Source organism: Notolepis coatsorum (genome assembly GCF_963971535.1).
Source record: "Notolepis coatsorum genome assembly, chromosome: 9".
In the NCBI taxonomy this organism is placed as follows: Eukaryota; Metazoa; Chordata; class Actinopteri; order Aulopiformes; family Paralepididae; genus Notolepis; species Notolepis coatsorum.
This window is the reverse complement of record NC_140173.1, coordinates 47,547,732-47,575,427: the sequence shown is the minus strand read 5'-3', so window position 1 is coordinate 47,575,427 and position 27,696 is coordinate 47,547,732. Positions and strand designations below refer to the sequence as shown.

The 27,696-nt window shown below is 46.6% G+C and overlaps 1 protein-coding gene across 2 annotated transcripts in view; it reads left to right on the top strand.

Moving 5' to 3' along the window:
• The window catches only part of mcmbp (minichromosome maintenance complex binding protein), a 68,066-nt gene that overhangs the window by 26,415 nt on the left and 13,955 nt on the right, over nt 1-27,696 (top strand). For both annotated transcript variants that reach the window (XM_084321744.1, XM_084321743.1), the window contains exons 8-13: nt 604-701; nt 2,108-2,280; nt 3,390-3,513; nt 9,118-9,229; nt 10,940-11,105; nt 23,424-23,557. In XM_084321744.1, coding sequence (XP_084177870.1) covers nt 604-701; nt 2,108-2,280; nt 3,390-3,513; nt 9,118-9,229; nt 10,940-11,105; nt 23,424-23,557 — 807 coding nt within the window. The remainder of the gene's footprint in view (nt 1-603; nt 702-2,107; nt 2,281-3,389; nt 3,514-9,117; nt 9,230-10,939; nt 11,106-23,423; nt 23,558-27,696) is intronic.

Sequence of the window (27,696 nt, the reverse complement as noted above, 5' to 3'; positions counted from 1 at the left end):
TGTTTTCATTCAGCACTCTTAAAGCCAGACAATATGTGTTCATTCAGCACTCTCTTAAAGCCAGACAATAATGTGTTCATTCAGCACTCTCTTAAAGCCAGACAATATGTGTTCATTCAGCACTCTCTTAAAGCCAGACAATGTTTTCATTCAGCACTCTCTTAAAGCCAGACAATGTGTTCATTCAGCACTCTTAAAGCCAGACAATGTTTTCATTCAGCACTCTTAAAGCTAGAAACCAGAGAGAAAACCCTCAAATGTGTGATGTGGCCTGGATGTAAAATCTGGCGCTGCTCCATTGACCATATTCACAAGGAATCCCAACCTGAGCATGACATAAGAGCAAAATGGCGGCCGTGTGAATATGGTGAATAGACAGTGAACGGGAAACCAACCTCATTTTTGTCAAGCAGCCACATGGTGGAGGTTAGATCCAGAACTTCACTGGACAATTTATTTTCTTCACCATCAAAGTTATTTGTTTATTTTTTTTTAACAAGAGTGATTGAACACCAGCTGTTTACCTGTCATACTGATTAGAGATGACAGGCTTATCCGCCCTCCAGCTGATGGCAGCTGTTTAATCTCCCTCCCTGTTGACAGGTGTATGAGAACTGGGATGGCTTCAAGCTGAATGAGTCACTCGAGGTGTACGGGATCCTCTCAGTCAGTCCTGCCCTCAGCGCCCTGGCAGACGAGAAGTAAGACGCCTCGCTTTTCTTTTGGCTCCGTTTCTTTCCGCTTGTGGTCATTTATGTCCATAAGGAACGCTTAGTCCCTCGGCTGATTACTCTGGTTAGGCGGTGCCTATGCAGAGACACACAGGGTATTTTTAGTTTAGTTGAATTTATTTGACAATTAAAATACATGTTACAATAAGTCAGGCATCCTAAAATCATCAAGGATGGCACAAAAAAAGTTACTTATTTCCATTGTGGTCTCAGCAGCACATAAATCAAATCAAATGTATTTGTAAGGCCCGACGACACACGTTAATTTCCCCATGGGCCGGACACGTCTTCTTTAAACAAGTCAAGAAGAAACATCACAATAAATCAAGAACAAAACAAAAAACACCATGAAATCCAAAATATAGTGTAAAATAAATAAATGCAACACTCCCAGACATACCCCACGCGAAGGTAAGGAAAAACTCACTAAAAACCTAGCAATAGGAAAGAAGCACCACAGGCAATGTGGAGGGGAGAAACCTTAGAAGGGCCGTTCAAGGGGGGGGGACTCCCTTCTTAGATGCTATAAAACAGGCGAAACAGTTGGTAAGTATGTACATATACGTGTAATGAAACACAAATATGTAGATGCAATAGCAACTGGGGTACATAGTATTTACATAAACATTATTATCATCTGGGGCGACTGAGTGGCGACGTGGGCAAGGCGTTCGCCACTAACGCAGGAGATGCTGGTATCGAGCCCAGCTCTCTGCGTTGCTACCGGCTTGGCCGGTCGTCGAACTAACACAATTGGCAGTGTTAGAGGGTGGGAAAGCCGGTGGGTGGGGATTGGACGTTGTGGACAGCGACTCCTACAGGTCGGTTGGTGCGCCTGTACAGCAGAATCAGGAAGTATCAGGGGCAGCGTGAGCCTCCCACGCGTTACTCCTCGCCACTGAGAGATCGCGCTGTTCAGGTGAAAAAATGCGACGGCTGCCTCCTCGTGTACCGGAGGAGACACGTGATGCAAGGCTTGGTCCTCACTGCAACCGACCAGTGGGAGGCATAGTCTAGCAGCGTTCGAGACGGAGGAGGGGAGAATTGGAAATACGAAATTGGGATGGGAGGAAAAAAATTGAAAATGGAATAAAAAGTGGATAAAAAAGAAAAAATATTATTATCATCGGCCTACAGTATATTGCGTCTTACAGTACTAGTCTGTGAGTGCAGACATTCAGGCAATACAAACGTGGTGATAATGACAATGCATCTTTGTTGTCCATCACAGTCTGTCCATCGACACGCATGAAAGTGATTTGAAATAGGATTTAATTCTGGTTTCTTTACTTTAGGATTATTTATAATCTAGTGAGAGTGGGTTGATCTGACGCGTCTCCGCATTGCCGTTGCTCATCCTTTGTTGAATCACACAGAGACGCCGCCTCATGCCTGCTGGACTCCACAGAGTGCATGGAAACAGCTGAGGAGCAGAGAGTCCACAGCCCGCCCGCCTCGCTGGTGCCTCGCCTCCACATGCTTTATGCCAAACCCCTGCGACATAACAACCCTCTGCTGCCCTCTGCTGCCCTGGAGGACAACAGCGCCTGTAAGAATATTTGACTAATAGCTGCTGCCTAGTATGTATCATTACTGGTGTTTGTGCTGCAGACGGATGTACGATATAGAGCTGCCCTCTGTTGGTTTGTCCTTCGTTGATATAGAGCTGCCCTCTGTAGATATAGAGCTGCCCTCTGTAGATATAGAGCTGCCCTCTGTAGATATAGAGCTGCCCTCTGTAGATATAGAGCTGCCCTCTGTAGATATAGAGCTAGAGCTGCCCTCTGTAGATATAGAGCTGCCCTCTGTAGATATAGAGCTGCCCTCTGTAGATATAGAGCTGCCCTCTGTAGACATAGAGCTGCCCTCTGTAGACATAGAGCTGCTCTCTGTAGACATAGAGCTGCTCTCTGTAGATATAGAGCTGCCCTCTAGATATAGAGCTGCCCTCTGTAGATATAGAGCTGCCCTCTGTAGATATAGAGCTGCCCTCTGTAGATATAGAGCTGCCCTCTGTAGATATAGAGCTGCCCTCTGTAGATATAGAGCTGCTCTCTGTAGATATAGAGCTGCCCTCTGTAGATATAGAGCTGCCCTCTGTAGATATAGAGCTGCCCTCAGTTGGTTTGTCCTTCGTTGACTAAGACTTAATTAGTTGATGTTTTGGTGATGAAATCAACTTATTGACAATTAGACGAATAACAACTTCTTTAGTTGAAGAGGAAACAGCCCCTGTGAGATATATGCATGCGTCGTGTCCTGTATCTGTAGTTGTGTGTTCAGTAAATCTATCTGTAGTTGTGTGTTCACAGTTCAGTAAATCTATCTGTAGTTGTGTGTTCAGTAAATCTATCTGTAGTTGTGTGTTCAGTAAATCTATGTAGTTGTGTGTTCTGTAAATGTATCTAGTTGTGTGTTCAGTAAATATATGTAGTTGTGTGTTTACAACTACAGATAGATTTACTCAACACACAACTACAGATGGATTTACTACAGATGGCGATGGATAAATAGTGGTGTTTTTAGCCTGGTCTCGGAGCGTTGTGTTCAACAGCATCTCTAGTGTTCTCTCCGAGGTCCATCTGTACACGGAGGCAGCAGCTGCTGCAGGGAGGTGATGACGTGTTCTGACCGTCTGTCTCTCCTCCTCCTCCTCAGTCTTATCTTCAGCCCTGGGTGAGATGGGGGCGGTGAGGACGGACCTGCTGTCTTACCTCACTCACGTCCTCCTGGGAGACGCGCTGGCGGCGGAGTACCTCATACTGCACCTCATCTCCAACGTGTACGTCTGTCAATTAAGGCTGTCCCCGAACCCTGTTTTTGGGATTCGAACTTCGTCAGGGTTTTTCTAACCTTTTTTTTTTTTTTTTTTTTTTTAAGATTTTTTTTTGGCGTTTTATCGCTTTATTGCTACTGGGCAGTCCAGTAGAGAGAGACAGAGGAGGAATGGGAGACAGAGTGGGGGGAAGACATTCGGCAAATAACGACTGGTTCGGGAGTCGTTTAGTTATACCGTAATTCCTCTAATAGTAACCCCGGCTTGTATTTGTTTCAACTGTAGCGGGTACCAGGCTTGTATTAGGAGGAGGCCTGTATAAGAGGGAGGCCTATATTTCACATTTTCAAACGGATCATAATGAATAAATCAACATTTTGTGTCAGTTTGAACCAAGTAAAATGTACTGGGTTCATTTATTGAAACCAAGTACTGTATGAAATAGTAAACAGTGCAATTACAGGTAGTCACTGGTCATTTCAACGTTTTCAAAGTGAAATCAAGTAACTAGCTCAGTATGCAGCTCAGTATATTAGTAACCCGGCTTGTATTAGGAGGCCGGCTTATAATTGCTTAGCTCAAGAGCGCACCCGGCCATTAATAGAGACCCGGCTTGTATTTGAGACCCGGTTACTATTAGAGGAATTACGGTATATATAACTAAAAGGAGAAAACCTTCAAAAAGAAAGAAGGGACCGCACACTCCTAGGACTGGTTTTTGCTTTTTTATTGCACAACGCGTTTCGCTTCTGCTTCCTCAGGTGCTAGGCATAGGCATAGCACCTGAGGAAGCAGAAGCTAAACGCGTTGTGCAATAAAAAAGCAAAAACCAGTCCTAGGAGTGTGCGGTCCCTTCTTTCTTTTTGAAGGTTTTCTCCTTTTAGTTATTATATCTCTCTTGCGCTGACCTGCACCTCCAGTCTTATTTAGTTTAATATATATATATATATTTTTTTACTATCCTCAAACTAAATCCTCAATTTGAATAAAGTGATTAATCTGATTAAATGAGTATATATATTTTTTTATTAAATCAACTTTCCAGACCCAGCCCAGGGAGAAGCCCCAGTCTAACTAAATCAATTAAATCAACTTTCTTTAATGAATATAACTCATCAGTTTCTTTTAATACTATAATATTAGTGTAGCCTAATCTTTATCTGCAACTGTGAAGGAAACCCCCATTGGTTTAAACAGAATTAATAGAAAGAAAAAAAGAAAATAGATTATAAAAAAAAGAAAAATCAAATGTTTTTAGAATTCGAATGCCAACGTAACGAACAAAGGTTCGAACATTTGGGCTCAGCCCTACTGTCAATCAGTCTGTCTGCTGTCAAATTCATCTGTCAATTCAATCTATTCAAGATGGAAGAAGTGGGTTTTTCTTCAGATTTAATGTTGGGGACAAGGGCTGTCGTTGACTGTAGAAATTCTTCAGTAGAGACGGTGGCTCAGGGGGAGGGTAATCAAAGAGAAGCCGCCTATTCTCGGTCCTTGCCCCACAATGGTGGAACGAACTTCCCACCACAGTTAGGACAGCCGAAACCCGACCAATCTTTCGCCATCGACTAAAGACACACTTCTTCAATCAATATCTGAAAAAAAATTATAAAAAGAAAAATAACCTTACTGTCATGCACTTTGACAGCTAAATGACAAAATAAATGTAGAGCATGAATGAATGAATGAAAACTTTATTTAACAGATTGCAGAATGGGTACAATACAGTACGGCTCAATACATACAATTGTTAAGGGGATGCAGACCTGAGAAAGACGTTTGTCTTGTTTCCATCAGGGTCCCCCATTTTCAATTCATATAGACATATATGACATACATGACATACAGATAGTCAGTACTGCTACATCTATACATTTATGACATACCAGATTTGCAAATACAGTACTGTTTGTGATACAGAAGGAGTCAAGAAAAGGGAGTATATACATTTGACGTAGAAACTGTACATTGGAGGTTGGGTGGGGGGGGTTGGGTACATTGGGATATTGACAACCATACTGGGTAATTTACATTGGAGGTGGTTGGGGGGGGGGGGGGGGGGCGGGGGGCATACTGTATAAACAAGTAACACTGTACATTGAGGGGGGGGGGGGAGGAGACACTGTGCAAACAAACACAATTGTACATTGAACTATTGACAAAACCAGTCAGCAGTCGTCTGGTAATCCAGAGGTTCCCGGTTCGATTCCCGCTCCTCCCCGGCAGCGTGTTGAAGTGTCGTTGAGCAAGACACTTAACCCCTAACTGCTCCCGATGAGCAGGTTGGCACCTTGCATGGTCGCCTCCGCCATCGGTGTGTGAATGTGAGTGAATGGGTACAACATGTGAGGAACAAATTGTAAAGTGCTTTGGATAAAAGTGCTATATAAATGCACCATTTATCATTTTCATGGACTGATTGTCAAGGATTTGACAAATTAATCTAATAGTCCATGTTATTGACAACTGTAAAATGGTGTTCCCCACATTGTTGTCCTTAATATGCAAATTAAAGGTGCTATAGATAACATTCGGCCACTAGATGTCGCACTAGAGCAGGGGTTCCCAAACTTTTCAGGCCGCAACCCCCAAATAACGGTGTCAGAGAGCCGCGACCCCCACTATTATAGGAGGTTTAAAAAATATATATATATATATTTAAATTATAATTTTAAATTTTTTTTATATTTTTTTATAAATGGAAATGTATGGTTGAAACATGCAAACGTTCAAACGCATTGGAGGCTTTTAACCAGGGCCGGACTGGGGAAATCATTCAGGCCAGGAAATATAGTGCAAAATATAGCCCCAGTCAGGCCACTTTTTAAGCAGGAGGTCTGGGGGGCGTCTATACTTTTACCAACCGATTTCCAGTTCTGCGATCTGCTTGGCCACTGACGTTTCTGGTCATGTGACATGTGCGCCAATCGCGTGACGCCTGTTTCTGCGCCTATTTCCGCCTCGAACAGCCTGCAAACTACCTAATGCCTAGTTAATCACTGGTTAAGCTTAGGCGACTCTTTCGAAGTTGGTTAAGGTTAGAGTTTGGAATCAGGGCTGGCGTTCTATCGCCCTGCTCTAAGACAAACTCTAACCTTAACCAACTTCGAAAGAGTGCCTAAGCTTAACCGGTGATAGAAACAGGCGTCACACGATTGGCGCAGATGTCACATGACCAGAAACGTCAGTGGCCAATCAGATCGCAGAACGCGACTTTTTTTTTATCTGTACCCTTTAAATGCCAGTGTTTAAAAAAACAGGCTAGCATATGTATGATTAGCAACAACACTGATTTTGATGGATTTTCTGTTTTTTTGTAATGTCAGATTGAAAAAAATACAATCTTTTATTCAGCCCTGATCATAACACCACATATTCATTTTATAATTCTAACCCTTTAAATGCAAATGTGTGTGTGATGGCATATATTTGCAATATATCAAATGCAAAGTCGATTTTTCTGGGGGGGATTATTACAGGCTAGCATGTGTCACTGATTAGCAACAACAGTTTTTTGTAGGGGTGCACGATATTGATTTTGACCCCGATATCGATACCGATAACTCAAGGTCGATACCGATACCCGATATATATATATATTTATTGTATTATAATTCTTTTATTTTTTTTATGTATATTCCTGTAGTTTTGACCCAACCAGATTTATCATGACATGAGTGTTACTACTATGAACAAAACAAAGCCAAGAGAACAGTTTTGACTCTTCAAATAAAGTGACTATATTTATTTTTCCAAATAAATATAATTTGAGTCGATCACAAAATTCACAATCCATCAATGTCATTAACAATGTGTTTCCCTGAACAATGAGTGAACTAAAAACCAACAGGTATTGTGCTTTGTCAGTAGGGATGGGTATTGTTCACATTTGAACCGATACGGTACCGGTACCTGTGAATCGATACCGGTACCCAACGGTACCTTTTTTCGGTACTTTAGTCTCTAAAAATGTAATCTACCTACCTCAGTTGTGAAAAAAATAAATCCAAACTTTGACCGTTTTCGGCTTGCCATTGCCCCGACTGCTTTGTTGTTGAATCAAGTCAAATCCTAAGTACCGTACTTTTCGGACTATAAGCCGCGGCTTTTCCCCCCATTTTTCGACCCTGCGGCTTATATAACGGTGCGGCTTATATGTGACTCAACGTGACCAAACCCGAAAATGTAAAAATCAAAATATTGCTTTTTTGACTGCATTGAAATGTTATTTATCTGTTCCCTTATTTGCTAAACTTAATACAACTTGTAAATGAGTTAATTCTTGTTATTTGTCCGACAGTATTGTGTCCCAATGCTAATTACATATGGTAATTAAACATTCAAACACGTGCAGCTTATAGTCCAGTGCGGCTTATATATGTACACATCATTCAATTTAGCTGCTGCGGCTTATAGTCAGGTGCGGCTTATAGTGCGAAAAGTACGGTAAGCATATATTGTGCGTGTGAACGTTGACATGAAAAGAAAAACCTCTATAAAAAGTGTAAGAAATTCATTATCGGAGCTATCAATACTTTTATCGGGATGACGTCATAATTGCTGATATCGGCCCGATAATTATCGTGCATCCCTAATTTTTTGTAAGGGTCCCGCCTCCACCAATCACATGCGGCTCCCTTTGTGTGTGTGAGAGCAAGAGAGAGAGATAGTTCTCCAACTTGTGTGAGTTGCAGTGATCTCCTGGTTGTTCCCCATCTAGGTTATCTAGGGCTGACCCCTATTAATCGATTAGTCGACTAATCGGTCGAAAGGAGCCGTAGTCGACTGGCCAACCTCTTAGTCGAATATAATAATTAAAAAAAATTTAATAAAAAATATTACTTTCTTTTTTTTCTTCTTTTTTTTTAATCATTCTTTCCAAAAGAAAAGAGGCCTAGAAGTGTGGCTAACGCTAATGGCACGCATACCAAAGGCTAACTGCCTACGAAAACAGGCACAGAGGCACTGAAAGAGGATTTCACCCATCTAATGAACACACTAGACTAGACAAATATCAAGATGTATCCATCAGTGGACCAATTGCATGCTTTTGCAGAGCGAGACAAGAAGATAGATACCAGTTTCCTCTCTGTGCGTTCAGTAGAACGCTTATCTGGCTGCACGTTAGCCTAGCTTAGCACAATGAATGGATGCGGACAGTACCGGTTAGCCTAGGCATTGTCCAACTTAACACCTCTCCCGAAGGCTACCCGTACATGTCCGCTTCCATTCATTGTGCTAAGCTAGGCTAACATGCAGCCAGATAGCTCTCTACTGAATGCACAGAGAGGAAACTGGTATCTATCTTCTTGTCTCTGGAGAAGACGATAAGCTAATTTCCCAAAATGTTTAGCTTTTAGCTATTTAAAAAAAATTTTATAAAAAAAAATTGTGCACATTTACATAGTCAATGGGTCCTGTTGTTCAGCCTCACAATGTTAGTAAATGTGTTTATAGGTCCTACATTCTGGCCTCTGAAGTTGATCATGTCAATTTAATTTGGGCCTTACAAATCACTGAAAATGAATGTTCTCTTGTGAGCAAATAAATAATTTCTCCAGAAGCAGTTCCCTTCGTCGGAGATGCTGAGGTTCTTCTCTGTCACACCAGGTATGCCAGGCGAGACGTCCTGCCGCTGGGCAAGTTCACCTTGAATCTGAGCGGCTGTCCCACCTCGTACACGGAGCACCTCTACCGGGTCATCCAGCAGCTGGTGCCTTGTGTAAGTGAACGCCCTCCACGCCTCGCCGTATGGGTCTGCTGTGACGGGGTGGGCCAAGTGTATTGTTGGCCAGAGTAGGTCCGAGCGTGAGCGGTGCCAGGAGAAAGGATGTTGGTGTTCCACAGTATAGGAACTTACTGTGGAGCCTCCCAATTCAATGAGACGATGCCTGCAATAGAATAGAATATAAATACTTTAACACATCCAGCGCCAAAAACGCTGTCCAGCGTTATTGCCCGCCATGCGTTGTCTGCCAAGATCGCTGTACAGCGTTTTTTTAGATCAATATAAAAAATTTTCGCCATGGCATTCATAATTCATCCAGCCAACCCCCGATGCCCTAGCTGGACCCTAAATGTGACTGCAACAGCTCAATACCGCCGCCTGGTGGGTGGTCGGGCGAGTTACACTCTCGCAAAAACCGGAAGTGCCATCGGTGCATCGAGGAAATTCCTCCGGCAGTCACATCTCGCTACGGGACTCCTGACAGACACTATAGTACATATGGATCGCTTTCTAAACATAATAATCAATATGATTTCGGCATTTTTTGCGCCATACAAACCGGAAATGGACCTAGGCGATCGGCGTCGAATAATTGGGATCTTTCACCGCCAGTCTCATTGGCCCACGGTAAGGGGAATATAAGGTTATTTTCAGCTCGATTGTTTATTCATTTCACTGCAAACAATCAATATATCACCCATACTACATAAAGCCGTTACTGATGATCAAGGAATTATAAACGACCCCCCCCCCCCCTTTTCTTCACGCATGATGAAGCATAATGTATACCGATCATATACATTTGAATTTTTTAATATAGCGTGTATGGGAAAGAAACGGCAATCGATAATCTATCATATGCGTTTGGGCCTATAACTAGCGTTTTTGGAATTACAGCAGAAAAGATTAAAAACATACTTATATTCTCGAAGGTATTAACACAACAATGTGTTAATCATCCCGAGGGAAATTTGGCACTACAAATCGCTCACAGTAAACATTTAGGTAGACGGAACAAAGTCACGAATAAGAATAAAAAGAATAAAACAGCCTAAGCGGCCGTGTCCACAGCCAGCTGCTTTAGGGGCCCCCCCAACTAGCTAAAGTGTGAAAATCTTTGAGAGGCATTTTCTCCCCTTGAGTGTTCTAGACCAGTGGTTCCCAAACTGTGGTGCGTGCACCCCTTGTGGTGCGCGAGCACCCTCTAGGTGGTGCGTGACATGAAAAGGCTAATGGTGGTAAATAAAAAAAATATATTATAATTTACAATAAAATTTAATAAAAATCTTAGTCAAACCTTTATTATTATGGATATTAAACATGCTGGCAGAGTACATGCATCCATGTTGTCGTGAACATTTTAATTAAATAAAGAAATTACCTATCCATAGTCGCTGTGGGAAGAAAGCTTCCCAACAGAAACCCATTGGGGGGTGCGTTAGCTAGGTCGGGAGGTGACAGGGGGTGCACGGCCAAAAAAGTTTGGGAACCACTGTTCTAGACAACAGACTGCTTTACAAGATTTAAATGAATATATGATATTCAAAACATTCTCAGATTTCAAAGTATGACACGTCATTTGAAAGCTTACATTCTGTACTTTCTCAATCTGGAAAAATCTGGAAAATGAAAATGGAGACATGTCGGCACAAACGCTGGACTTGGTCACACATGGTTCTCAGTTTAAGCCCCTCCCCTCTGCAGTCCTACCGGCTGAGCATGACCCTCCAGCACATGAACCAGCTGCGCCTGGTGCCCAAGAAGGACTACGTGGCCAACCGGCTCTCGAGCGGAGCCCTGCAGCTGGCCAGCAACACCTCCCTCTTCCTTGACGAGACCCAGCTGGAGCAGGGGCAGCTGGACACTGCAGGTGAGGTATCCAGCAGGGGGAGACACTGAGGCAGACGCTCTTTGATTGCAGCGAAGAAGAAAAAGACGCTCTCCGATTGGCTAACCCTAACTTTAAGCATAACCACTTCGAAAGAGGGCCTAAGCATAACCACTTCGAAAGAATGCCACTTCGAAAGAATGCCTAAGCATAACCACTTCGAAAGAATGCCTAAGCATAACCACTTCGAAAGAATGCCTAAGCATAACCACTTCGAAAGAATGCCACTTCGAAAGAATGCCTAAGCATAACCACTTCGAAAGAATGCCTAAGCATAACCACTTCGAAGCAGAGAATATATGTACAAGGCGGAAGAGACCCTTCGGAGCTAAACCAGTCGGAGGGTCTTTTCTTCTTCGCTGTACGTGGCCTAGCCAATCGGAGAGCGTCTTCGCAAACCGAGGCTACGGAAAAAATAATCACGCCCCCGAGACCCAAGGCTCATGTCTCTGTAGTGTTTGTTTGTTTTTGTGCAGGGGTTCTGTGGAGGTCTTAAAAAGTCTTACATTTGATCATCAGAATCATATTTATAACCCTTTTTTTTGTTTTTTATACTTTTTGTCATTTATCATTTGCTTCCATCCCCCAATTTTAGTCTGAATACCAATTCCCTTCCTGGTCGTTGCGCTGCCCTACTGTTGGTCTGGGGAGGGTGTAGACGGAGCTAAGTTAACAATATACTCGTTATCACCATACATAACGCTTATATTGAAACACGTTGACATTAGGGCCGTTCTTCCAACCTAAAAGTGCACTTTCTTCAACCCGTGTTACCAACGTCACATCAGCGCGCACATTCGAGACACGCAGATATGAAACGAGTCATACGGAACAAATAATGTATAACGGAGGCTGAAATTAGACCAATGTGACTCACAAACTCACGACAGTAGTACACAACTACACATACAGACACATAAAATTGATTCTGCATTGATTAAGTGATAATCAAAACCCAGCTTAAGCCGTTAAACCCATGTAGTGAATTGCGAAGCCAATACGCACACACACAGTCGAACTGGAGCGGTTTACCAAACATACACTCCCAGCATTCATATCTTATATGAATATCTTATATCCCATCATATCTTATATCCCAGCAACATAACTTACTTACCGGTACCCAAACAACGTGTCCCGAGTCCACTCATGCACGAATCCATTTCAAAACGTTAGAAAAACGCTCCGTTTCCCGATTCCTCAATCATCCAATGTCTGGAAGTTAGTGGACCCATGGTCCATCCATTTGACCTTAATAAACGGACTGCCATCGGTCCATAACCTCATTCTATAGAAGAATAAGCCCCTTTATTGAAAATCATACCGACGGGATTTCGAAATACCCTGGTATACCGTAATACCATCATACCGCCCAAGCCTAGTGTAGAGTAGACTACCCTACTGTCTGTCTGGGGAGGGTGTAGACTACCCTACTGTCTGGAGAGGGTGTAGACTACCCTACTGTCTGTCTGGGGAGGGTGTAGACTACCCTACTGTCTGTCTGGGGAGTGTGTAGACTACCCTACTGTCTGTCTGGGGAGGGTGTAGACTACCCTAATGAGCTTAGACCTCTACACTGCCCAGCCGCCCCAGAGCTTAGACCCAGCCGCTCCAGAGCTTAGACCTCTACACTACCCAGCCGCTCCAGAGCTTAGACCTCTACACTACCCAGCCGCTCCAGAGCTTAGACCTCTACACTACCCAGCTGCTCCAGTGCTTAGACCTCTACACTACCCAGCTGCTCCAGTGCTTAGACCTCTACACTACCCAGCTGCTCCAGTGCTTAGACCTCTACACTACCCAGCCGCTCCAGAGCTTAGACCTCTACACTACCCAGCTTCTCCAGTGCTTAGACCTCTACACTACCCAGCTTCCCCAGTGCTTAGACCTCTACACTACCCAGCCGCTCCAGAGCTTAGACCTCTACACTACCCAGCCGCTCCAGTGCTTAGACATCTACACTACCCAGCCGCTCCAGTGCTTAGACATCTACACTACCCAGCCGCTCCAGTGCTTAGACCTCTACACTACCCAGCCTCCCCAGAGCTTAGACCTCTACACTACCCAGCCACTCCAGTGCTTAGACCTCTACACTACCCAGCCTCCCCAGTGCTTAGACCTCTACACTACCCAGCCTCCCCAGAGCTTAGACCTCTACACTACCCAGCCAGTGTGTGTTTTAGCTGATATATGCTTATCTTACTGACCGCCATCCAAACTGCCATTGATGTAATTCCAAGAGACTTGAAAGTTGTTTGAAAGTTGCTAGGCGTGTGTAACTCAGCCTTCTGAAAACCACTGTCATTTATTAAAATTTTTGCTACACTCTACTAGAAGCACCGCACGTCAAACTCCCACATTCAGTTGGCTGCGCTTGTTATTAACTCCTGGTTGTGAGGCAAATTAGAGTAGAAAACGTACACTTTATGCACGTATGCATATGAAATTTGTAAAAGATAAGAGACCATCTGGTATGGCGAGAAGTCCGAGTTAGTATGGTTCTTAAGTTGTATGAAATACTTGCTCAGTAGTGGAAGCAAAGCTATTAAGAGTTCTGGCCGGGGTCCGAGTGAACCCGGAAAGCAAACTGGTCTTGAAACCAAAACGTTTTAATCCACACCACAACATGCAAAAGAGTTCCTATTTCTAACACAAAATCATGGTAAATGGTGCATTTATATAGCGGCTTTTATCCCAAAGCGCTTTACAATTTTGTTCCTCACATTCACCCATTCACTCACCAACGGTGGAGGCAACCATGCAAGGTGCCAACCTGCTCATTGGGAGCAATTAGGGGTTAAGTCTCTTGCTCAAGGACACTTCGACACACTGCCCGGGTGGAGCGGGAATCCAACCGGGAACCTTCCGATAACCACAGACGACCGCTCCACCTCTTGAGCCACTGTCGCCCCTCCAGCACTTCAGATTCTGATATCACTCTGCTCCATTTCTTTCCTTGAAAAAATCCGGTGTTTTACCGCATTGTGCCGAATATAAGACACAATCTGGAAACCGGAGGCGTTGTCTTATTTTGGGGGTCTAGACTTTCAAATGTCATTATCCAAACAATGGATTGCGCCAAATGACTGTTCCCAGAGCCAGCCCCTTAATGTTCCCAGAGCCAGCCCCTTAATGTTCCCCGAGCCAGCCCCTTAATGTTCCCCGAGCCAGCCCCTTAATGTTCCCAGAGCCAGCCCCTTACTGTTCCCAGAGCCAGCTCCTTAATGTTCCCAGAGCCAGCTCCTTAATGTTCCCAGAGCCAGCCCCTTACTGTTCCCAGAGCCAGCCCCTTACTGTTCCCCGAGCCAGCCCCTTAATGTTCCCAGAGCCAGCTCCTTAATGTTCCCAGAGCCAGCCCCTTACTGTTCCCAGAGCCAGCCCCTTACTGTTCCCCGAGCCAGCCCCTTACTGTTCCCCGAGCCAGCCCCTTACTGTTCCCAGAGCCAGCCCCTTAATGTTCCCAGAGCCAGCCCCTTAATGTTCCCCGAGCCAGCTCCTTAATGTTCCCAGAGCCAGCCCCTTACTGTTCCCAGAGCCAGCCCCTTACTGTTCCCCGAGCCAGCCCCTTACTGTTCCCCGAGCCAGCCCCTTACTGTTCCCCGAGCCAGCCCCTTACTGTTCCCCGAGCCAGCCCCTTACTGTTCCCCGAGCCAGCCCCTTAATGTTCCCAGAGCCAGCCCCTTAATGTTCCCAGAGCCAGCCCCTTAATGTTCCCAGAGCCAGCCCCTTACTGTTCCCAGAGCCAGCCCCTTTCTGTTCCCCGAGCCAGCTCCTTAATGTTCCCAGAGCCAGCCCCTTACTGTTCCCCGAGCCAGCCCCTTAATGTTCCCAGAGCCAGCCCCTTAATGTTCCCCGAGCCAGCCCCTTAATGTTCCCAGAGCCAGCCCCTTAATGTTCCCAGAGCCAGCCCCTTACTGTTCCCAGAGCCAGCCCCTTAATGTTCCCAGAGCCAGCCCCTTAATGTTCCCAGAGCCAGCCCCTTAATGTTCCCCGAGCCAGCCCCTTAATGTTCCCCGAGCCAGCCCCTTAATGTTCCCAGAGCCAGCCCCTTAATGTTCCCAGAGCCAGCCCCTTAATGTTCCCCGAGCCAGTCCCTTACTGTTCCCCGAGCCAGTCCCTTAATGTTCCCAGAGCCAGCCCCTTACTGTTCCCCGAGCCAGCCCCTTACTGTTCCCCGAGCCAGCCCCTTACTGTTCCCAGAGCCAGCCCCTTAATGTTCCCCGAGCCAGCCCCTTAATGTTCCCAGAGCCAGCCCCTTAATGTTCCCAGAGCCAGCCCCTTACTGTTCCCAGAGCCAGTCCCTTACTGTTCCCAGAGCCAGCCCCTTACTGTTCCCAGAGCCAGCCCCTTAATGTTCCCCGAGCCAGCCCCTTAATGTTCCCCGAGCCAGCCCCTTACTGTTCCCCGAGCCAGCCCCTTACTGTTCCCAGAGCCAGCCCCTTACTGTTCCCAGAGCCAGCCCCTTAATGTTCCCAGAGCCAGCCCCTTACTGTTCCCAGAGCCAGCCCCTTAATGTTCCCAGAGCCAGCCCCTTACTGTTCCCAGAGCCAGCCCCTTAATGTTCCCCGAGCCAGCCCCTTACTGTTCCCAGAGCCAGCCCCTTAATGTTCCCAGAGCCAGCCCCTTACTGTTCCCCGAGCCAGCCCCTTACTGTTCCCCGAGCCAGCCCCTTAATGTTCCCTGAGCCAGCCCCTTACTGTTCCCCGAGCCAGCCCCTTACTGTTCCCAGAGCCAGCCCCTTAATGTTCCCAGAGCCAGCCCCTTACTGTTCCCCGAGCCAGCCCCTTACTGTTCCCCGAGCCAGCCCCTTAATGTTCCCTGAGCCAGCCCCTTACTGTTCCCAGAGCCAGCCCCTTACTCTTCCCTGAGCCAGCCCCTTACTGTTCCCCGAGCCAGCCCCTTACTGTTCCCCGAGCCAGCTCCTTACTGTTCCCAGAGCCAGCCCCTTAATGTTCCCAGAGCCAGCCCCTTTCTGTTCCCCGAGCCAGCCCCTTACTGTTCCCCGAGCCAGCCCCTTACTGTTCCCCGAGCCAGCCCCTTACTGTTCCCAGAGCCAGCCCCTTAATGTTCCCCGAGCCAGCCCCTTACTGTTCCCCGAGCCAGCCCCTTAATGTTCCCAGAGCCAGCCCCTTAATGTTCCCAAAGCCAGCCCCTTACTGTTCCCAGAGCCAGCCCCTTACTGTTCCCAGAGCCAGCCCCTTAATGTTCCCAGAGCCAGCCCCTTAATGTTCCCAGAGCCAGCCCCTTACTGTTCCCAGAGTCAGCCCCTTAATGTTCCCCAAGCCAGCCCCTTACTGTTCCCAGAGCCAGCCCTTTTCTGTTCCCCGAGCCAGCCCCTTACTGTTCCCCAAGCCAGCCCCTTACTGTTCCCAGAGCCAGCCCTTTTCTGTTCCCTGAGCCAGCCCCTTAATGTTCCCAGAGCCAGCCCCTTAATGTTCCCAGAGCCAGCTCCTTAATGTTCCCAGAGCCAGCCCCTTAATGTTCCCAGAGCCAGCCCCTTAATGTTCCCAGAGCCAGCTCCTTAATGTTCCCAGAGTCAGCCCCTTACTGTTCCCAGAGCCAGCCCCTTACTGTTCCCAGAGCCAGCCCCTTAATGTTCCCAGAGCCAGCCCCTTAATGTTCCCAGAGCCAGCCCCTTAATGTTCCCAGAGCCAGCCCCTTAATGTTCCCAGAGCCAGCCCCTTACTGTTCCCAGAGCCAGCCCCTTACTGTTCCCCGAGCCAGCCCCTTACTGTTCCCTGAGCCAGCCCCTTACTGTTCCCAGAGCCAGCCCCTTAATGTTCCCAGAGCCAGCCCCTTACTGTTCCCAGAGCCAGCCCCTTAATGTTCCCCGAGCCAGCCCCTTACTGTTCCCTGAGCCAGCCCCTTACTGTTCCCAGAGCCAGCCCCTTAATGTTCCCAGAGCCAGCCCCTTACTGTTCCCAGAGCCAGCCCCTTAATGTTCCCAGAGCCAGCCCCTTAATGTTCCCAGAGCCAGCCCCTTAATGTTCCCAGAGCCAGCCCCTTAATGTTCCCAGAGCCAGCCCCTTAATGTTCCCAGAGCCAGCCCCTTACTGTTCCCAGAGCCAGCCCCTTAATGTTCCCAGAGCCAGCCCCTTAATGTTCCCCGAGCCAGCCCCTTAATGTTCCCAGAGCCAGCCCCTTAATGTTCCCAGAGCCAGCCCCTTACTGTTCCCAGAGCCAGCCCCTTACTGTTCCCAGAGCCAGCTCCTTAATGTTCCCAGAGCCAGCCCCTTACTGTTCCCCGAGCCAGCCCCTTAATGTTCCCAGAGCCAGCCCCTTACTGTTCCCAGAGCCAGCCCCTTAATGTTCCCAGAGCCAGCTCCTTAATGTTCCCAGAGCCAGCCCCTTAATGTTCCCCGAGCCAGCCCCTTACTGTTCCCCGAGCCAGCCCCTTACTGTTCCCCGAGCCAGCCCCTTACTGTTCCCAGAGCCAGCCCCTTAATGTTCCCAGAGCCAGCCCCTTACTGTTCCCAGAGCCAGCCCCTTAATGTTCCCCGAGCCAGCCCCTTACTGTTCCCCGAGCCAGCCCCTTACTGTTCCCAGAGCCAGCCCCTTACTGTTCCCAGAGCCAGCCCCTTACTGTTCCCAGAGCCAGCCCCTTACTGTTCCCTGAGCCAGCCCCTTACTGTTCCCAGAGCCAGCTCCTTACTGTTCCCCGAGCCAGCCCCTTACTGTTCCCAGAGCCATCCCCTTACTGTTCCCAGAGCCAGCTCCTTACTGTTCCCAGAGCCAGCCCCTTAATGTTCCCAGAGCCAGCCCCTTTCTGTTCCCCGAGCCAGCCCCTTACTGTTCCCAGAGCCAGCCCCTTACTGTTCCCAGAGCCAGCCCCTTACTGTTCCCAGAGCCAGCCCCTTAATGTTCCCCGAGCCAGCCCCTTACTGTTCCCAGAGCCAGCCCCTTACTGTTCCCAGAGCCAGCCCCTTAATGTTCCCCGAGCCAGCCCCTTACTGTTCCCCGAGCCAGCCCCTTACTGTTCCCCGAGCCAGCCCCTTACTGTTCCCCGAGCCAGCCCCTTACTGTTCCCAGAGCCAGCTCCTTACTGTTCCCAGAGCCATTTTATGAATCCTTTTCAAATAAACGCTAGATTATCGATAGTATATGTGTACTTATGCACGCTAGGGAAGCGGGCTGAAAAATCTATTATCTTATTTCCTAATCAACACACACACACATAAACACATAGGGCCCACATTGATATATCTGTGAAAAAAGCTCAGATTATCCCAAGACTGGTAAAATAGATTCCTTACCTCAGATCAGATGTTCTCCAAAAAGATTATTCCAATTCCTGATCGCCATTCAAAATATCGATCGCGTTTATTGATCCAACGCTGGGTACTGGAAACACACATTATCCGCTGTTCTGGTGGTCGGCGATGACTTCGATCGTCTCCGGTTACATATCTGACAAGTAAAATGTGGAAGCAGGACTTTTTTTTCTCCATGAGTCTCATTCAATCCAATCCAAAGGGGTGCAGTACCATCCGGAGAGACGATAGGGGGCGGTATTTTCCCTGTTCGAGTTCAGACAGATCCCCACTGGTAACGTGAGGCTAAATTGATGAAAAATTTATGGAAATCGATAATAAAAAAAAAATAAGATTAAAAACGAGATCTCTCGTCTCTCTGGCACTCAGAGGTTGGCATGAACTAACTAGCAATCTTGTTGTTGGCACTCAAAGTGTTAATGACCCGTCGGCTCTGACAGATGTAAGAGCATCCAGGTAGATCCATGTCTCACATCATCTCACTCCCAGTGAAGCTGAGCCACTCACTTACTTAACACACACACATCTCTCCCTCACACACACACACACACACACACCTCTCCCTCACACACACACACATCTCTCCCTCACACACACTCACACACACATCTCCCTTTCACACACACACACACACAGTCACACACACACACACTTCTCCCTTTCACACACACACACACACACACATCTCCCTCACACACACACACACAGTCACACACACACATCTCTCTCTCTCACACACACACACACGCATCTCCCTCTCTCACACACACACACACACATCTCCCTCACACACACACACACACATCTCCCTCACACACACACACACACACACACACACACACACACACACACACACACACACACACACACATCTCCCTCTCTCACACACACACACACACACACACACACAGTCACATACACACACATCTCCCCCTCACATACACCTCCCTTTCACACATACACACACACACACACACACACATCTCCCTTTCCCACACACACACAGCCTGTAGTCACATGTACAAAAAAAAAAGACGTGCGCATACACAGCAACAAGCACCTGGAGAGATGGAGAGACACAGCGACTCAAAAGTGGGGCAAGCTCATCACAAACTTAATGAGTGGCGTTACAATGCCAATGTTCAGATCACGGCGATCAATGGAGCGGAGTCATGAAACGAGTGTCGAGCAGATATATGATGTCAATGTTGGAGGATGGCCTACGTTGAATAAAACAATGTTTTATATTATCGCTATTTTTAAATAAATATGAAATAACATTTAATTTGTTTGACATTAGCAACTTCAGAGGCCAGAATGTGGGACCTATAAACACATTTACTATCCAATGGCATTGTGAGGTTGAAAAACAGGACCCATTGACTATGTAAATGTGCAAAAACAACAAAACATTTACAGACTTTTTTTAAATAGCAAAGCTAAAAGTGATGTTATAATTTTGCAACCGAGGGCCTCACAGGGTTTTAAAACGAGATTATTTTACCAAAAATTTAATTAAAAAGAGGGGTGGTCTTTAACACTCTCGTTGTTGGCCGCCATGCGTTGAGTGCCAACGACGAGAAATCTCGTTATTTAATCGTTATTGCTTTTATTAGCGATATCCATAAATTTTTCATCATTCCAGCCTCACGTTATCATTGGGACTGGCTCTGACCTCGAAAAGGGCAAATACCGCCCCCTATCGTCTCCCGGATAATAATGCACCCATTGGATTGGACTCAGTGGAAATGCATGAAAAAAACCGGATTCCACATTTTACTTCTCACTCAGGCATGTAACCCGAGACGATTGCGGGGACCCTCAGAGCAGCATGGAATATGTGTTTCGAGGTTGGATCGTTCGATCAATAAACGACATCGATATTTGGAATGGCGATCAGGAATTGGAATAATCTGTTTGCAGAACATCTGATGTGAGGTAAGGAATCTATTTTACCAGTCTTGGGGTAATCGGATGTTTTTTTCACATATTTCACAACATGTCCCCTATTTGTGTATGTGTGTATATGACGTTAGCGCTGACCAGGTCATAGATAATCGATTTTTCAGCCCGCTCCTCTAGTGTGCATAAGTACACATATACTATCGATAATCTAGCGTTTATTTGAAAACGATTAATAAATCAGCCGGAAAATGACAACGCGTTGTGTGTATTACACTAAAGGGCGATTCCTGCGGAATCTTTTTCTAGAAATTTCCAAAAACTTTTCAAAACGGAAATGTACAGATGAAAAAAACAATCCGTTTTGTACATGGTGACTGCAAGCAAGTCATTGATAAGCGACGGGCGTATTAGACACATAGCCATAATATAGAATATTATATAGAAATAGCTCCGCGAAAATCATGAAATATCGGAAAATCAGTCTCAAAAGGCTGGCATTCAAGCGATAAATCGTGCGCCCCCTGCTGGCACTCAATGTGTTAATATAATCCGGGTCGTCTTAACCCTTTCACCACCACACTACCAAATGGTTAACCCTTTCACTGCGACAATACAGAAGGTTAACCCTTTCACTGCCACACGACAAAGGGTTAACCCTTTCACAACCACACTACAGAAGGTTAACCCTTTCACTACCACACTACAGACAGTTAACCGGTTAATAATATTTGGACCAATACGGTGCCACTCACTGGAGCCGTCTCACACGGTGACCTGGCTGTTTCACCGTTCCGGAGGGCGATGGTTTTGTGTTAGAAACGGGTGACCCCTTTCACCTGCATCTTGTGGTGTGAATTACCGGTAAACCTTTTTTGGTTTCAAGACCCGTGTTTCTGCCGTTCGCTGCCCTTCTTAAACATCTCCGGTTCGTAAGCTAATAGCTTTGCTTTGACTAGACTACTGTACTGGCAAGGATTCCATACAACCTGACGTCCAAAAATACAAACTACCCCTTTAATCATAATTTTGTCTCATTCTGATTGACAAGCTAAAAGCAATTGGTTTTGATAGTCTATCAGTGAGCTGGATGCAATCCTACCTGGAGGGGAGAGAGCAGATGGTGGAGGTAAACGGTACCCTACCCCCCCCCCCCTCACAGTAAGCTGTGGTGTTCCACAAGGAAGCATACTAGGTCCACTACTGTTCCTAATTTATGCAAATGACATGTCGTCAGCTTGTGACTGCAACTTGTTCCTGTTTGTGGACGACTCAGCCCTGCTGGTCTCTGACAAGAACAAGTTACAGGTTGAAAAACCCCTCAGCTCAGAACTAGGCAAAATCTGCATATGGCTCGCTGATAACAAACTATCACTACACATGGGCAAAACAGAGTCCATTCTCTTCCGTCCAAACTCAGCAAGACCGACGGCTTCTCAGTTACAGTGGGTGACAATATTGTCACAAGGAAAGAAGATATTACCTACCTGGGTTCCATCCTAGAGGCAAATCTTTCCTGTGACAAAATGGCATCCAATGTAATAAAAAAAGTCAACCAACGAACTCGATTCTTGTACCGGATCTCCTCACTGGTAAACAAGAATACCCTGAAGACTCTGGCAGGAGCACTCATTCAAGGGTACTACGACTATGCTTGCACCTCATGGTACCAAAGCACCTCAAAGGCGCTAAAAACAAAATTACAAACATCTCAAAACAAACTGGTCAGACTACTGCTTGACCTTACTCCTAGAACCCACCTCACCCCTGCCCACTTTGACAACCTAGGATGGCTTAGAGTAGACGGTCACGACAGAGTACAGCAACTTGCAATGGGCCTGGTCTACAAGATACACTACACGACCAAGGTACCCATGTACATGTCAAAATACTTCCCAAAGGTCAGTGAATACCACGATCACAACACCAGAGGGAGCTCCACAAATCATGTTAAACCCAGATTCGGCTCAAACAAGGGACTAAACACGTTTCGCAATTATGCCACATCAATGTGGAACGCCCTACCCAAAGCTGTAAAGGAATGTGAATCACTACCCACTTTCAAAAACACTCAAAAAACACCTACGGGAGACTGCAATTCGAAACTGGCTCCTGTAAATGTCCTAACACAACCCCCTCCAATGTACAGTAAATTACCAAGTATGGTCTTGTCAATATTCCAATGTACAGTTTTGCTTGTACAGTGGTACAGTGTCCCCCACCCACCCCTCCTACCCAACTCCCCCCCCCCCCCACCTCTATCCAACCACCCCCCCCACCAAACCACCTCCAATGTACAGCCCCACCCCACCTACCCAACCTCCTCCAATGTACAGTTTCTACGTCAAATGTATATACTTTTTTCTGGACTCTTTTCGTATCACAAACTGTACTGTATTTGCAAATCTGGTATGTCATAAATGTATAGATGTAGCAGTACTGTCTATCTGTATGTCATGTATGTCATATATGTTACGATGAATTGAAAATGGGGGACCCTGATGTAAACAAGACGAAAGTCTTTCTCTGGTCTGCATCCCCTTAACAATTGTATGTATTGAGCTGTACTGTACCCATTCTGCAATCTGTTAATAAAGTTTTCATTCATTCATTCATACTGACTTTGGGCTATTTACGCCTGTTCTTGTTCTATTCAGTGCTTTATAACTCCAGAAGTAAACATCCCAGGACCGTGGGTGATGGCTTACATTTAAAGAAGACCCTTGTACCAGTAATAACTTGAATCAATGATTTTAATTATTCTTTAATATTATCAATTAATTAATACAATTCAAATGATGGTTTTGTACATTAATTACTAAACTGTCTAATTAAGAAGTCTTTATTTATTATCTATCTATCCATCTATTATCTATATTAATTACTATGTAGTTACTAATAGTAATTACTAAATGAGCCTCTCACTACAGTAAAATGGCCACTATGGGCACTAACATCATCACACATGAACACAGTTGGGCTCGTCGGATCCACACGAGACTTTGCTTTCCAGTCATACCCGATTCATGCAACTCCACCACCGTCTGGAGACCCCAGTATAGAGACCCCAGTATGCAGGATATAGTCAAATATCTGCTCCGCCTGTGTTTGTGTGCCGTCTCTACAGGTGTGCGTAACATCACCGCCCTCGGGAACTTGATCTCCTGGCAGAAGGTTGATTATGACTTCAACTACCACCAGATGGAATTCCCCTGCAATATTAACGTGCTGGTCACGTCGGAGGGCCGCTCACTGCTGCCGGTGAGGACTGGAGCGGGCCGAGACCACCACCACCGGGGGGCGCAACACCTCCAGACTGCTGGGGAGGGGGGTCGATTTCAGCCGGCGTCTCTCCAGAGAGAGAGAGAGAGAGAGAGAGAGAGACCCGACACGTGTATGAACGCTGGGGGTTGTTTCCATTCGGCATCATCACCGAATGGACTCCCATTGGTCCAGAGTAGCAGCCCCCCCCCCCCCCCCCCCCCCCCCCTTTCCTAGTTCTGGCTTTAGACTTGATGTCACGGTGTTGCGAACGGGCAGAGGAATGTGCCGTGTGCTATTCCTGTGTGTTGGTCTAACGGGTTGCCATGGCGGCAGCTGTGCCACGGAGAACAATCCTGGGAGAGGCGTCTAGTAGACCAGCTAGTAGACCAGCTAGTATGCCAGCTAGTAGACCAGCTAGTAGGCCAGCTAGTATGCCAGCTAGTAGGCCAGCTAGTAGACCAGCTAGTAGGCCAGCTAGTAGGCCAGCTAGTAGACCAGGTAGTAGACCAGCTAGTAGGCCAGCTAGTAGACCAGCTAGTAGGTCTAGTAGGCCAGCTAGTAGACCAGCTAGTAGGCCAGCTAGTAGACCAGCTAGTAGGTCTAGTAGGCCAGCTAGTAGGCCAGTTAGTAGACCAGCTAGTAGGCCAGCTAGTAGACCAGCTAGTAGGTCTAGTAGGCCAGCTAGTAGGCCAGTTAGTAGACCAGCTAGTAGACCAGCTAGTAGACCAGTTAGTAGGCCAGCTAGTAGACCAGTAGTAGACCAGTTAGTAGACCAGCTAGTAGACCAGCTAGTAGACCAGTAGTAGACCAGTTAGTAGACCAGTTAGTAGGCCAGTTAGTAGGCCAGCTAGTAGACCAGCTAGTAGACCAGCTAGTAGACCAGCTAGTAGACCAGTTAGTAGGCCAGTTAGTAGGCCAGCTAGTAGACCAGCTAGTAGACCAGCTAGTAGGTCTAGTAGACCAGCTAGTAGGCCAGCTAGTAGGTCTAGTAGGCCAGCTAGTAGACCAGCTAGTAGACCAGCTAGTAGGCCAGCTAGTAGACCAGCTAGTAGACCAGCTAGTAGGTCTAGTAGACCAGCTAGTAGACCAGCTAGTAGGTCTAGTAGACCAGCTAGTAGGCCAGCTAGTAGGTCTAGTAGGCCAGTTAGTAGACCAGCTAGTAGACCAGCTAGTAGACCAGTTAGTAGGCCAGCTAGTAGACCAGTAGTAGACCAGTTAGTAGACCAGCTAGTAGACCAGCTAGTAGACCAGCTAGTAGACCAGCTAGTAGACCAGTAGTAGACCAGTTAGTAGACCAGTTAGTAGGCCAGTTAGTAGGCCAGCTAGTAGACCAGCTAGTAGACCAGTTAGTAGGCCAGTTAGTAGGCCAGCTAGTAGACCAGCTAGTAGACCAGCTAGTAGACCAGTTAGTAGGCCAGCTAGTAGACCAGTTAGTAGGCCAGCTAGTAGGTCTAGTAGACCAGCTAGTAGGCCAGCTAGTAGGTCTAGTAGACCAGCTAGTAGGCCAGCTAGTAGGCCAGCTAGTAGACCAGTTAGTAGACCAGTTAGTAGACCAGCTAGTAGACCAGCTAGTAGACCAGCTAGTAGACCAGCTAGTAGACCAGTTAGTAGACCAGCTAGTAGGCCAGCTAGTAGATCTAGTAGACCAGTTAGTAGACCAGCTAGTAGACCAGCTAGTAGACCAGTTAGTAGACCAGCTAGTAGGCCAGCTAGTAGATCTAGTAGACCAGTTAGTAGACCAGCTAGTAGACCAGTTAGTAGACCAGCTAGTAGACCAGTTAGTAGATCTAGTAGACCAGCTAGTAGGTCTAGTAGACCAGCTAGTAGACCAGTTAGTAGATTAGCTAGTAGGCCAGCTAGTAGGTCTAGTAGACCAGCTAGTAGACCAGCTAGTAGACCAGCTAGTAGGCCAGCTAGTAGACCAGCTAGTAGGCCAGCTAGTAGGTCTAGTAGACCAGCTAGTAGGCCAGCTAGTAGACCAGCTAGTAGGCCAGCTAGTAGGCCAGCTAGTAGACCAGCTAGTAGACCAGCTAGTAGGCCAGCTAGTAGACCAGCTAGTAGACCAGTTAGTAGACCAGCTAGTAGGCCAGTTAGTAGACCAGCTAGTAGGCCAGCTAGTAGATCTAGTAGACCAGTTAGTAGACCAGCTAGTAGACCAGTTCGTAGATCTAGTTAGTAGATCTAGTAGACCAGCTAGTAGATCTAGTAGACCAGCTAGTAGACCAGCTAGTAGACCAGTTAGTAGACCAGATAGTAGACCAGTTCGTAGATCTAGTTAGTAGATCTAGTAGACCAGCTAGTAGACCAGCTAGTAGACCAGCTAGTAGATCTAGTAGACCAGCTAGTAGACCAGTTAGTAGATCTAGTTAGTAGATCTAGTAGACCAGCTAGTAGACCAGCTAGTAGACCAGCTAGTAGACCAGCTAGTAGACCAGTTAGTAGACCAGTTAGTAGACCAGCTAGTAGATCTAGTAGACCAGCTAGTAGACCAGCTAGTAGGCCAGCTAGTAGACCAGCTAGTAGACCAGCTAGTAGGTCTAGTAGACCAGCTAGTAGACCAGCTAGTAGGTCTAGTAGACCAGCTAGTAGACCAGCTAGTAGACCAGCTAGTAGACCAGTTAGTAGACCAGTTAGTAGACCAGCTAGTAGGTCTAGTAGACCAGCTAGTAGACCAGCTAGTAGGTCTAGTAGACCAGCTAGTAGACCAGCTAGTAGACCAGTTAGTAGATCTAGTAGGCCAGCTAGTAGACCAGTTAGTAGACCAGCTAGTAGACCAGCTAGTAGGTCTAGTAGACCAGCTAGTAGACCAGCTAGTAGACCAGTTAGTAGATCTAGTAGGCCAGCTAGTAGACCAGTTAGTAGACCAGCTAGTAGACCAGCTAGTAGACCAGTTAGTAGACCAGTTAGTAGACCAGCTAGTAGACCAGTTAGTAGACCAGCTAGTAGGTCTAGTAGACCAGCTAGTAGACCAGCTAGTAGGCCAGCTAGTAGGCCAGCTAGTAGGCCAGCTAGTAGACCAGCTAGTAGACCAGCTAGTAGACCAGGTAGTAGGTCTAGTAGACCAGCTAGTAGACCAGCTAGTAGACCAGGTAGTAGGTCTAGTAGACCAGCTAGTAGACCAGCTAGTAGGCCAGCTAGTAGGCCAGCTAGTAGACCAGTTAGTAGACCAGCTAGTAGACCAGCTAGTAGACCAGTTAGTAGACCAGCTAGTAGACCAGCTAGTAGGTCTAGTAGACCAGCTAGTAGACCAGCTAGTAGACCAGCTAGTAGGCCAGTTAGTAGACCAGCTAGTAGACCAGCTAGTAGACCAGGTAGTAGGCCAGTTAGTAGACCAGCTAGTAGACCAGGTAGTAGGTCTAGTAGACCAGCTAGTAGACCAGCTAGTAGGCCAGCTAGTAGGCCAGCTAGTAGACCAGCTAGTAGGCCAGCTAGTAGACCAGCTAGTAGGCCAGCTAGTAGACCAGCTAGTAGACCAGCTAGTAGATCTAGTAGACCAGCTAGTAGACCAGCTAGTAGACCAGTTCGTAGATCTAGTTAGTAGATCTAGTAGACCAGCTAGTAGACCAGCTAGTAGATCTAGTTAGTAGATCTAGTAGACCAGCTAGTAGACCAGTTAGTAGATCTAGTTAGTAGATCTAGTAGACCAGCTAGTAGACCAGTTAGTAGACCAGCTAGTAGACCAGCTAGTAGACCAGTTAGTAGACCAGTTAGTAGACCAGTTAGTAGATCTAGTTAGTAGATCTAGTAGACCAGCTAGTAGACCAGTTAGTAGATCTAGTAGACCAGCTAGTAGACCAGTTAGTAGACCAGTTAGTAGATCTAGTTAGTAGATCTAGTAGACCAGCTAGTAGACCAGCTAGTAGATCTAGTAGGCCAGCTAGTAGACCAGCTAGTAGACCAGTTAGTAGACCAGCTAGTAGACCAGCTAGTAGGTCTAGTAGACCAGTTAGTAGACCAGCTAGTAGACCAGTTAGTAGACCAGTTAGTAGATCTAGTAGGCCAGCTAGTAGACCAGTTAGTAGACCAGCTAGTAGGTCTAGTAGACCAGCTAGTAGGCCAGCTAGTAGGCCAGCTAGTAGACCAGCTAGTAGGTCTAGTAGACCAGCTAGTAGACCAGCTAGTAGACCAGCTAGTAG